Consider the following 12,468-nt stretch of genomic DNA (forward strand, 5'->3'; position numbering starts at 1 on the left):
CTCCTTTTGTTTCCCTTTTTTCTTATTTATCTTTTGTAAAACTTTACCTTTTCTCTCCTTAAAATCAATCGTTATCTTTCGCTTCTTTCTGCTTCTGCAACTTACATGGCGGTTTTACCCACCAGCTCTTCTAACTTGGAGTTGACAATATCTGTTCCCGGCTTCTCTTCTTCCCCTTCTCTTCCTTCTTCTGGTAAGCAACAGAAACATCCTTCACCCTCTCTTTCTCTTCACTTTTTTTTTCCTACCCTTCTTCTTCCTTATTGCTTCTTAATTTGAATAAGATATATATCAAACCTTTTTTTTTCCTTTTTGAAATCCCAAGTTTTAGAAGTTTCAGCCTTTGATCTTCTATACCCCGATTCCATGCATGGTTTCCAAAAGGGTCTTCTTTTTTTTTTTGCTTTTCGTTTTCCTTTTTCATATGATCATCCTCATGCTTGACGAATATTGATTGATTTTTATTCAAATTTGATATATTTTTCTTTCTTTTTGTTTTTGTGAATGAAAATACTACACGGAAGGTGATCAAGGGGGTTGTGCGGTGAGAGATTTAGATATAAACCAAGTACCATCGGGAGGAGCAGAAGATGAATGGATCACAGCAAGCATGGAGGATGAAGAAGAAAGCTGCAATGGAGCCCCTCCTCGCAAAAAACTTCGTCTTACAAAAGAACAGTCTCGCCTTCTTGAAGAAAGTTTCAGACAAAACCATACCCTAAACCCTGTATGTAATTGAAAACCCCCATCCACTACTACCTATGTAATTAACTAACACCAAACACCAACATTTTTTTTTCACATAAAATATCCAATAAATTTATCAGATGATCTCTTTATTTAATGCCTTTTGGAGTTTTGCGCTTGCAGAAGCAGAAAGAAGCATTGGCTATGCAACTGAAGCTGAGGCCAAGGCAGGTTGAAGTTTGGTTCCAGAACCGTAGGGCCAGGTACTACTTAATCTACCCTACCCTATCTATACATATACATATACATATACATATATATATATATATTCATTTAAAAGAATTCCTAGTTTTCTCCATAGATTTTTTCTTTTCATTTTTCTGGGTTCTCATTATTTTGTTGGTTGTTGGGATTAAAAGTAGCTTTGAGTAGATATCGAAACGTTGACAGAATATCACAAAGTATATAATCTGAATCAGATTCTACCCGTATATTTTTCGTACACTAATAATGTAAAGTAGAAAGTGAAACAATAGATTTTTTTAAAAAACAAATTAATTTCTATGTTTTAGTTACATGGATATAATATTTTATGATGCTACCATAACTTGATTCATTTTTGTGGGCTTCTCTGGTCATTTCCCAGACAGAACGGTTGCCTTCGGACGTTGATATATCACTGTCATTCATAATAATATTTTAGAGTAAAAGCAAGTCAAATACCACGTTTTGCACTGTAAAAATTCTATCAAACCAGTTGTTCAGGGCGATGAGGCACCTTAAGAACAAGGAATAACAGGCTAGAGGGAAACTACTTTGTTTTTTTCTTCTTTTTTTTCCTATCTATTCGTTTTGGTCGTGTATGCATGACCTAATAAGCAAGGAAAAATATCTTGCCATTTGTTAGCTTTACGGGCATCATTTTCTTGTAGAACTTATCATTCAGAAAATACTTCATAGGATTTGATATATATGCTACCACATGAAGTTGCGGTTCCATATGATATAATACTATGTGCATTAATGTCAATTAAAGAGAGAGTTCATAATTTTCCCTCCCGGACTCTCGAAATAATTTTCTCATTATAAAACTTAGCGTGGGTTTTAGATGAATATAAAGAAAGGGTATATGGAGAGATAGAACACTTTATTAAATCCTTTTCTTAATATTTCATAGACAGAAAAACAGTCACGAACAATAAACAAAACCTATAACAGGCTGCAGAAAACGGACACATGACCGACAAGTAGCTGAACAGATTTATGAAGAATTAATGATGTGGTTCTATTTCATGAGCTGAGGTTTGAGGATCAAAATAATGATGGTTTGTCTAACAACATCAATATAACAATGATAGCAGCAATTGAGATTGCATGTCTGTTTCTGGCCTCGTGTGCTAGTCAGATCATCACCCTCTATAATAAAGTGCTGCTTTGACCCATCATTCTTTGGACTTAGCCATGCATTTATGAATTATTACATTCGTGTATTACATTATTGAATGAAATCAATAAAGGGAAAGGACACACCTAAACTAATTTTTTGCAATTGTAATCATGTTCTTGTTTTCTCTTTTGTCAATGCATGAGGAGTGAGAACAGATTAAAAGCATTATGACTGTATTAGAAATTGCTGTTTCTTTGGGTTATAGATCATTGGCTAGCTAGTATGTAATGGTTAGCATTTAATATGATAATAAATGCACTCATGTTTAGATATGAATAAAATCCAAGTTTGAATTTATTACTCTCCATGAACCAGTTAAGGGAAAAAAAAGGACGAGGAAGGAAAAGATAATTACAGAAAGATTTTACTTATTTAAGAAAGAGCTTTATGAATTTGATACTTAAATGCAAAATCAGTTCTCAACTTATAAAGCGAGGTTGGTCACGCCACATGAGAGTGTTAAGACCTTGCACGTCAGTGTTTAGCATGTTTTTGTAAGCATGAAATTTATTTGAGTCACCCCCTTGGAATCAACCAATGACTTGAAAAAGGGAATAAGAACAAAAAGAAAATGTTATTACAAGGCTTCCCTGACCTTGCTGAAATTAGTACCAATTGTTTTGTGCTAATGCATATCGTACAGAATTGGGAAACTTCCAAAATTCTGTGGTTTGTGTTTCTCATTTGTATATCTTGCAAAGCTAAGGAACAAACCGTATCATAAAACAAAGAACCAGATAAGAGTTTAGTTTAGTTTTGATACAACTTAGATTCGGATATACATATATATGTATATAGTTTATGTTGATCAAATAAACAATAACATGGTATAGGAGCAAGTTGAAGCAGACAGAGATGGAGTGTGAGTACCTGAAGAGATGGTTTGGGTCACTAACTGAACAGAACAGGAGGCTGCAAAGGGAGGTGGAGGAGCTTAGGGCCATGAAAGTAGGGCCACCAACCGTGATTTCGCCTCACAGCTGTGAGCCTCTCCCAGCATCAACCCTTACAATGTGCCCTCGGTGCGAGCGCGTCACCACCACTGCCCTTGACAAGTGCCCCACCAAAATGACCGCCGCCACCGCCACTGCCACCACATTGTCGTCTAAAGTTGGAACATCGGCCCTCCAATCAAGGCCATCTTCGGCGGCTTGTTAGTCAGGCTTAATGACCCACTTTAAGAGTTTTTAAAAGGAAATGATTTTAGGGAATGTTCATATTAGTTTACACAAAAGAAATGTAAGGGATAGATACTATATGCTGGTATCTAATCTATATAGGGATTTTACTTATTATTGCTTTTGCTTTGTCTTTATTTTATTGATCAATCTTTAATTATTATTGCCTGCCCCTGTACATCTTCCTTTTCTTTTCAACCGCAAAAGTTGTTGGAAATCCACAATTTTTTCTTGTCGTTGTTTGTCCTGAAAAGCAAAGAAAAAGAATGGAAGGAAGAGGAAAAAAGGAAATTAAATTGGTTTAAGTTATGAAAATTAAAAAGAGTAATAAATTTGGTTTTTCTTTTAAGTTACAACTTGGAAGAAAATTATTACATCTTATTATAAGAAATCAATGAAATAAACAAACAAATCAACATGTAATTAGACATATCTATTATCACAAAATTAAACCAACACATATGATGAGACTTTAAGGCTCCAAGGTCAATATATAGCTAAAAAGGTGGTTTAAAATTGTGGAAATTATACGAGTCGAAATCCTGTTATTAGCTGCTAATTAAGATGATTTCGTGCCGCCTTGAGCCAAATTTCAACAAAGGTTGAAGCTACGATTATATAAGCATCCTAATTAAGTCAAAAATTGCTAGCTAGCTCAAGTGAACAAAGTCTGGTTAGCGAATACCTTTTGATTGGGGTACGTAGGAAGCAACCACGAGCTGAATTGCGCAGGCTGAAACATTTGAGCAATTACCAATGGGTATCCAAAAAAGGTTCAGTTGTAAGTATTTGAAAGAAGGGGTGGGGTTGGTTGGCATCACCATAATGACTTGTGGCAAAAAGTTCACCAAGGTCACTTTCAAATGATTTTGCCAGAAGAAACAAAACACACTAATGTGCGCGAACTTGGTAGACACACCTCTCGCATCGTGGACTATATATGTATGCTAAAAGCGTGATAGGTTTAACCCTAATATCAAATGCTTATATTAGATCATGATACCTCCCCACAGTTTTAACCATTCAACTTTGTCGGCTAATTATCTTGGTTGGTAAATTCTACTCAAAACTTGCATTTGAATCACTCCTTCCTTCCACCAAAACGTGAGAGCTTCATGACCGGCACCGCCACCCTACGAAATTTGTATCAACAACTTAGGTGTCTGTTCACGGTCTAAGATCTAAGACCGCAGGTGGCACTTCCTAGACCGGTATCCAAGTGCAAACATATATATATTGCTCTAGAAGTAGAAGTTATAGACTAGGTAGAGATCCCAGTAATAGTGCACGAATACTCATCACCATCTACAGGAGGAGCAGCAATAATGAATATATACGGTCAGTCATACAAAGGTTCTAATGAACGTGTTTCTTCATGTTAGCTTAGCAAAATGCAATGCAGTGAAATCAAGCTACAAAATACATAAATATTTATGTAGTTTGGTTATTTATCTATGCCTATCAAGTAAAGTAATTCTTTAGTATCGAAAAATTAAAAGTACATGAAAATCACTGCATTTGATAATTTGAATCAATTTCAAAACCCTTTATACATTTATTCTCAATAGTCTTGCAGTCCACTTTAACTTTATCGGAAATTATAGATAGAACCCACAAAGTATTCTTCATTGTCATTGCATTTTAAAACCAAGCTCCCAAAACACATTCTAAAATATCAGAATGAGCTCTCTTAAATATCTCAGTTCATATGTCGACTTTTGTCAGTACCCAAAATACACATAATGTGCTTCAAGCAAAAACAAAAGAATGGCGGTAAAAGAGTCAAACAAAATTAACAAGGAAACAAAGAAAAAGTGGATGACACCTGATGGCTTTAGTACTTTTCATAATCACTGACTCCATACTTCAAAGTTACATAACTGTTGGAAAGTATGTTCTGTATGGGAAAAGCCATGCCATCATATTGTTTAAGTGATGGAAATATAAAACTTTTTTCTTCAATCAAGATCGTCCTTTGGGTTCGTTCAATATAAAACAATAATTAAGGGGCAAAAAATGGTATACTTTTGGACCTTTGATGTCGAAATCAAGAGGTCAGTAAATCAAGAAACCAAAATCTCCAACCCACAAAATTTTGCTTGTTCTAAACCACAAGCTGCCCACTTGTTCAGCCTTTAAGAGTTGTCACACGAATTGATTGTGAGGAAAACTCCAAGGAGGAAAGAGTTGCTTGTGCTGATCGAACCTCTTATGATAGCAATGTCAAGGGACTATTAGTTTACACTCTTCCAAAAGGAAAACCCGAAATCTCAAAGCAAAGAGGATGAAGAGAGAAATCGATTTCACTATTAAATAAGATGGATAACTGCATTTGAACATTTGATTCATTAATTGATATATGATCCTTATATTCTAAAGAATAAGATTCGAATCCTCGTTCCTCCAAGTATATAAAAAAAGATGAGCGGCCGATTGCTATCTATGACTCTCAGCTTGTGTTTTTCACTCTTTTCTTTTCTGCATTGACCTTTCAATTTTTGGCCTTAGCCACTTGTTTTTCTTGTGTTATTAGGTTACCCTTAAGCATAACATTTATGTGAGCAATTTAGGGTTAACTTAACTCTTAAGTTGTTGCAAAATTGTCTCAATGATTTTTTTTTTCTCAGCCAAAGAGATAGATATATATTGATAAGAAAAGATAAATATATGAAAGTAAGCAATTATCGCTCATGGCAGAGAGCTCTGAGAAAAGCCAAGGGGTCATGGCTTGAAAGCAGCATTATATGAGAGACCAGCAGAAAACAGCAAAACAAGAGACTTAAAAAACAAGGAGAATGAAGTCTAAATGACATGGAGACGTTCGATGGGGCAGAATCAAAGCTGGGGCAACTGGGAGCAGAACAAATCCGTTGATGTAGCAATTCAGAGAGAAACAGCAGTGGCATTAACCGTAACAGGACCACATGAGGCAGAGTGAACAAGGGGAGAGGCTTGTGCCAATGTTAAGGCCCTCATAGCACACTAGGGGAGAAACAGCATCATCTCCATTTTACTTAAATGATTTAATGAGCGTTTCACTTAAATCCTTCAAGTTCATAACTCCCATGCAATTAAGTCCAACTTAGTTTCTCCATTTTACTTTCTCACCATGCAATTATGTGTATGACAGATTAAATTCTTAACATGTTGAGAATAAACATATCGAGGAGCTTGGATATTGGAATGACATGTGACCTCAATCTCCAGGGAACTTCAAACGGGTTTTGGACCCAACTATCCACGTTGCAGGAATCACATTCAAGGAAGAAAGGATGAGATGCACTCCACACTAGCAAGAGATGGGGTGTAGAGGTCTCAAAGTTTGCTGGGAATTAACAACGACGTAATGTTATTGGACTCTAACCAGAATCCAAGTGAACTTGTGTAAGTACAGAATGGTTTGAATGCTGTAAGTAGATGTTGGAATGTGTGATTCTCAAAGTGTATAGCATTATTGTATATCTGACTCTGTACAGGGTCAAATTTTGGAGCTGTTGCCTATCTAGAAAGGGTGGTCGCGCTAAGCTCCCTCCAATTTTTTGGGTATTGGCAATGGCCTTTTTTTTGTTAGCCACTATCTGATTTTGTCAAGGTCTATCAATGACAATTCATAAGTCTTTCACAAAAATATATATAGGATTAGATGAATCAAACTCTTTTGATTTCATCACTAATTCTAAGTTGATTAATTTATATTTATAAGTTACAATTGATATTTAGCAATGCATTATGACTATCTAAATATTAAGAAGATTCATAGTAGTTTGACTTAATCTTTCCATGTACAACTTACCGTTTAATTAATATTCTCTCAACAATCTAATATCTCAGCAAGACATAAAACATCGCTCGTTATTTACTTAGTTTATATTATCTTTACCATTTTTAGCTCTTGATATTTGTAACAAACTCTATTAATATGATTCAAAAACTCTTTTTTTCGAATCTTTATTTTCCTTGGTCAAAGACTTCATTGAGTTATTACATATCAAGACAAAATAAGACATTCCCTTTTATATCACCTAGGGCAATCAATCCTCTATTAATCATTTATTGACCTCTATATGTTTCATACTATACTTAAGTTTAGGGGTAAGCAATGGGTGTTGAAACCACCTAATCGGCAAGTGTCAACGATTTTTAACCGAAAACAGTCCGATTGAGGAGCTAGTTAAGGCAATTGATTGTGATGGTTTCTTGGGTTGATTGACAACGGAAAATCCTTCCCCCCAGCATTGATCAAATAACCAAATAATGTATATATTATTTTCAATAAGGTGGGGAATTACAACCCTAACCCCCTTCACCCCCTCCCCTGCCATGCATTTCCCTCCCCCGAGTCCCCTCAAAGCTCTTGGTAAGTTGAAACCCTAAAAAAATCGATAACCTTTCTTCATTTCTACAACAGCCAACTGCAAACAACAGTCACCCTTCTTCAAAATTAAGGATTAGGCAGTTTCTCTCTTGGCTTGGTCGATTTTGGTCAATTATAGCCTCCTTCATCACCAAAACCGACCGATGCTCTATCCTACTTAAGTTCCATCTTATTGTCAATGATAATATCAAAATATGGCAAGTAACCAAATGATTTCAAATGTAAGGATCATTTACACAATTGTCATATGAAAATTTATATGTTAGCTCAATTATAATGAATAATCCAAGAGGGGTTGAATTGAATTTTTAAAAATCTTCTTGGAAAAATAAACTTTCAAACGAAATACATCAAATATTAAAATGATAACAATTTGATAAAAATTTAATCAAAAATAAATGCAAAAAAAATACAAAGTAAATGATAGAGAGAATTGCAAACAAGAATTATAGAGGTTTCGATCTTTTCCCTTTATGCCTATGTCCTCTCTTTCAGCTTGCTAAGGAGTTCAATTTACTATTGAATTCAACCAATACAAATACATTTTGAAGGCTAAGTAACCTCCCTATCTATCAAGCTTTGAGTATTTGATAACCTACAAGCAAGAAATCCTTTAATAGTTAGATATTGCTTAGTGAGTATAAGATAATATCAAAAATGATTATAATAGTATATGGATGAAGGTTCAAATGCTTTGAAATATTTAGAAGAATGTGCAAAATGTTTGCTCATAATATGTGTCTTGTCTCTTCTCTAATTCTTATGCAAAAATGATCCAAAGATCGTGTGTTTTTGCTTGCAAATCCTATTGGAATCCTTGCATAGCATTGAATAAGAAACAAGCCGTTGCTATGCTAAATTTCCACCTTCGTTACAGACAACAGATACCTTTGGGATCGATCTTGGCACCTGAAATTCAAAAATTTCTGAAAAGGGTATCGACCCCTCAAATGGTGAGATCTATCCTAATAGACAATAAGGGATCCTTTAGGTTCCACACCACCAATGAACCTTACAACAAGTATCTTGCGATAACTAGAACCTAAAAACCCAATAAGACAGGGCATCGAGGTCTGCCATTGACCAAACTAGTAAGAAACAAGCTGCTTAATCACCCCAGACCCACCACATCATCAAAAAGTAAAACCAATCAGTAGCCATAAGGCATGTACAAAAAAGAGACGCAACAGAATGAACATAACACTATAAAACTAGCATAGCAACAACCCACATAAACATATACATAAGGGACTACAAAATTAGTGTCCCTGTCACAGCAGTTACTACCCCAGTAGTTTCATTTACTCCAAATCAACAGTAGAACTTGAGGACGTTATACCCCAAACTTAGCCTGTTGATCAGCTAGCTCATAAGCTTCCAAATAAATGTGATAAATTCCCTAAGATCTGATTTTCAGCTTACATGTCCCAATGTGCAGCACACAACTCCTCTTCTATGGAGTGGTGTTGAGATTATAAGTACCAAACTAACCGCACTCATGGAGTCATTTTAATAACACCATTAATTCCTGCCAAGAATTGTTTTCTCACGAGCCTTAGTCATTCGCTCTCCTGTTTTTGTCCACAACCAGGGCGAACATTCTTGAGAAAGTCTCTTTAAGTATACAATCGTCAAACCTTGAATAAGAAATTTGAGGTTAAGCATTTTAAGATGAAAAGAGTTATATGGTTACCTCATTGTACAACTCAAGATCCAATAAATCTCCCAACATAAAATGAAAGTTTCACTTTGGAGAAGTCATTTCCTACTCAAAATTAAAAGCCTCGAGTAAAACTTTTTTATTTCCGGGGGGACGTAAACGAAGTCCCAACACCAAATGTAAATATTTGAAGTATTTGAGTAAGTACTATTTTAAACAAAATATAAGTAGAAAATAAACTTCTTATGACGAGAGGGTTTTTAACTTTCACATTATATAATAACGAAGTTTCATATGGAAACGAGGGAGCGGCTTGTTCTTAATATTGGGTGCCTAAAGAGATCTGTTTATAAGTTGGACCAAAGCCTTCCTCCAATCAAGGCCTACCTTGGAGCTTCTCCTTGAAATTCACCCAAACGCTTGGATAAAGTAGCATTGGGCCAAAGCCTGAATTTGTCTCAGAAAAAAGAGTCGTGCTAGAGATTTTCTTGTGGGGGTTGTATGGGAGGTGTTCAAAGACCTTGTCGAATTACCGCAATTCTTTGAAATTTCTTAATTTGAACATTGCTGGTGGATGCTGAACATGGAACGGACAAATCTTGATGAAAAGAAGCCAATTGGGCAACAGCTAGGAAAACAGGAGGGGTTCTCCCCGTTTCACATAAACCCAAGGAGACACGCTATGACCCTGTCTGAGACAAAGACCTTACCCCTACACCTCAGATCTTATTTTTGTGGGGCATATAGACTAAAATCGAAGCTCTGCTTGATTTTCATGGCATATAGAGTCTGATCCTTGCTCTGGGCTTGTTTTCGATTGGTTCGATAGGTATATGCATCCTTTAAGGAGTGAGATTTGGATTTTGTTCCTCCAAAATATTATCATAACAATAATAAAAAATGGGTAAAGAAAGTAGTAGGGTTGGTGTTTTTTCTTTTTCTTTTGAGGATAGATGAATATGATTAAGCATTAATGTGGACTCCCTCCCAACCGAACATCGTGAGGTAAGTTGATCCATTCCAAGTGCTAAACAAAATCCACATGGGCCTCAAACTCAACCGCAAATGGTTGGTCACGAGTACACCTGCGGCAGCGGTGACACATTGCTCAGAGAACTTGTCACCAAAATTCCTTCCGAACCGCAATCTGTCAGAAGCATGAACTCAACATGTCCCCAACTCCCATCAAATATGTTCCCTTATTTTATCAATAAATCCAAGCGGTAAGTCCAAACGCCAGAGGGGAATTGAGATTTCTCAATGCAAGCCTTAGCTGTCTTTTGGAAATTGCTCCTTCTTCTGGAGAAACAAAGAGAAAGATTAATTATGACAAAATGCTTATGGGAGTATGGAAAGCATTATCCATTGGGCGGGATTTTGTTGTGATCGAGTGACACCATCTTAAAAAGAATGTTCTTTCACATGGAAGGCTTTGGACTCAATAAACAATCATTATAATCAAGCATTGCTCCACCACCACGAAACCTTCCAAACCTCACTACTTGTACAAAACTCTTCATTGGTGCTAATCAAGTTTATTAACCTCATCATTCTTTCATCTTTAATTATTTCTAGCGATGATTAAACCTTATCTTAAGCATGATCATGGCTCGAGATTGAGATCCATTATAATGGAGTCAACTCCACGTATCACGCGTTCAACGGCTAATGCTGGCTTAACTGTCCACGCAACGATACATGTGAAAATGTTGAGGTTTGGTCCAAAACATAGCGTTGCCCAAACATGACAACAATCTTTGTGTTACTTTAGTTGTTACGCGCATAATTAAGTTAAGTTGTCCTCTTCGGACGGCGGGGCTTCCTTTCTTTTGTTTTCAGTCTCTGCTACAGAACTCCAATTTATGGTACTATTTTATCTGGGAATCCTCAAAATTGGGCCACTTTCGTCCTTGGTCCAAACAAAAATATGTACAAGGCCCAATGACGGAAGGATCCGTTCCTTGACGGGTGGGCTGATTGTGTTTGCAGTTTGCACGTGCATTTGTTGGATGAAATTGGTCTTCGTTGAGGATTGGATCAGACAGAGAGAAAGAAAGTGTTGGTTGGCATTGCAATGGCTGCTCAGGTTGCTGAAATGGCACGTTGATTTGGAACAAAACGAGTAGTCAATGCTGAGAATAATTGAGAAGAAACATTCATACCATCATAGTTCTTGAGAAAAAGAAGCCTTGCCTAGTCTATTATAATTAGGAGCGCTAACTATATAATTATATTTCTGGTTAAGTTAGAAGTTAAAAAGGAAAATTGTAGTAATAATTATACAATAATCATGTCACGTCTCAATAAAAAATGAAACCTTGTTGATATTTTCCTTGAGAATCTTAGTAATGTTCTTCAGAGCCCAATCTAAGTTGCCTTTTTAGGTGTTATGAATAGATCAACCAAGCATCATCAAATATAATTGCATAAAGGGCACGCTTTTTGACTAAGATCTTCCTTACGATGGTTCACGCGTCTAGGGTCTCAAACCCTACCACATTGTTTGGTAAGCCTCTTTAACAGCCAATCTATCCCCACCACCAAGTTGAACTATGGTCCCAGATTCTTGTTCTTGATTAAGGTTTAATTTTGTGAACCTTTTAGCACCAAAACCTTGTGTGGGGTTTAAAGATTGGTACCTTGTCCTCCCCAAAGAAAGATGAGAATTAAAAATAAATAAATAAAGTTAGAGAAAGAAAAAAGGTGCTTTAAGGAGACAAATGAATGGCGTGTGATATTAAAATGTTACATCGACCATAATATTTAATACGAATCGTTTGATTTAAAGCTAAAGATATACACAAGGGCAGTCCCCTTGGACAGTTTAAGTTTTATCACAAACTAAGAACAATGTAAAGAATGTGGTTCATGTGACCAATTTGGGGCATGTGGTTTACTGTTGAGTTTGGCAGTGTGCAGAATGGCCTTTTGGAAGGAACTTTTTACAAACACAAACTCTTACCAGTTGTACACGTTTTTATCATTATCGCCGAGAAACAAAAGCAAAGGAACTGGGCATGTGTGTGGGAGAGTATCGAGCTTAATATTTCAGGTACATTGGGAAGGGAGATATGGGGTTGGGGGCTCCAGCACGCATGGTTAGATTGGGACGAGCACGAGG

General features: G+C 36.3%; 1 protein-coding gene across 1 annotated transcript; it reads left to right on the top strand.

Annotated features, from left to right (window-relative positions):
• The first annotated feature begins 6 nt into the window (after positions 1-6).
• Positions 7-3,544, top strand: HB17 (homeobox-leucine zipper protein 17). Its single transcript, XM_021436962.2, has 4 exons — positions 7-193; positions 525-727; positions 871-950; positions 2,968-3,544. Exons 1-4 carry the CDS (start codon positions 106-108, stop codon positions 3,290-3,292), a joined length of 696 nt encoding a protein of 231 aa, XP_021292637.1. The 5' UTR covers positions 7-105; the 3' UTR covers positions 3,293-3,544.
• Positions 3,545-12,468: the final 8,924 nt, after the last annotated feature.

This window comes from Theobroma umbraticum, unplaced genomic scaffold (genome assembly GCF_002168275.2).
Source record: "Theobroma umbraticum cultivar Fairchild unplaced genomic scaffold, ASM216827v3 scaffold_20.0, whole genome shotgun sequence".
Taxonomy (NCBI): domain Eukaryota; kingdom Viridiplantae; phylum Streptophyta; class Magnoliopsida; order Malvales; family Malvaceae; genus Theobroma; species Theobroma umbraticum.

Excerpts from the sequence above, each read along its gene's own strand:
- HB17 (XM_021436962.2), top strand. The coding sequence starts at position 106 with ATGGCGGTTTTACCCACCAGCTCTTCTAACTTGGAGTTGACAATATCT. Across the intron at positions 728-870 it reads AAAACCATACCCTAAACCCT|AAGCAGAAAGAAGCATTGGC; the intron begins GTATGTAATTGA and ends TTGCGCTTGCAG. Across the intron at positions 951-2,967 it reads TTCCAGAACCGTAGGGCCAG|GAGCAAGTTGAAGCAGACAG; the intron begins GTACTACTTAAT and ends AACATGGTATAG.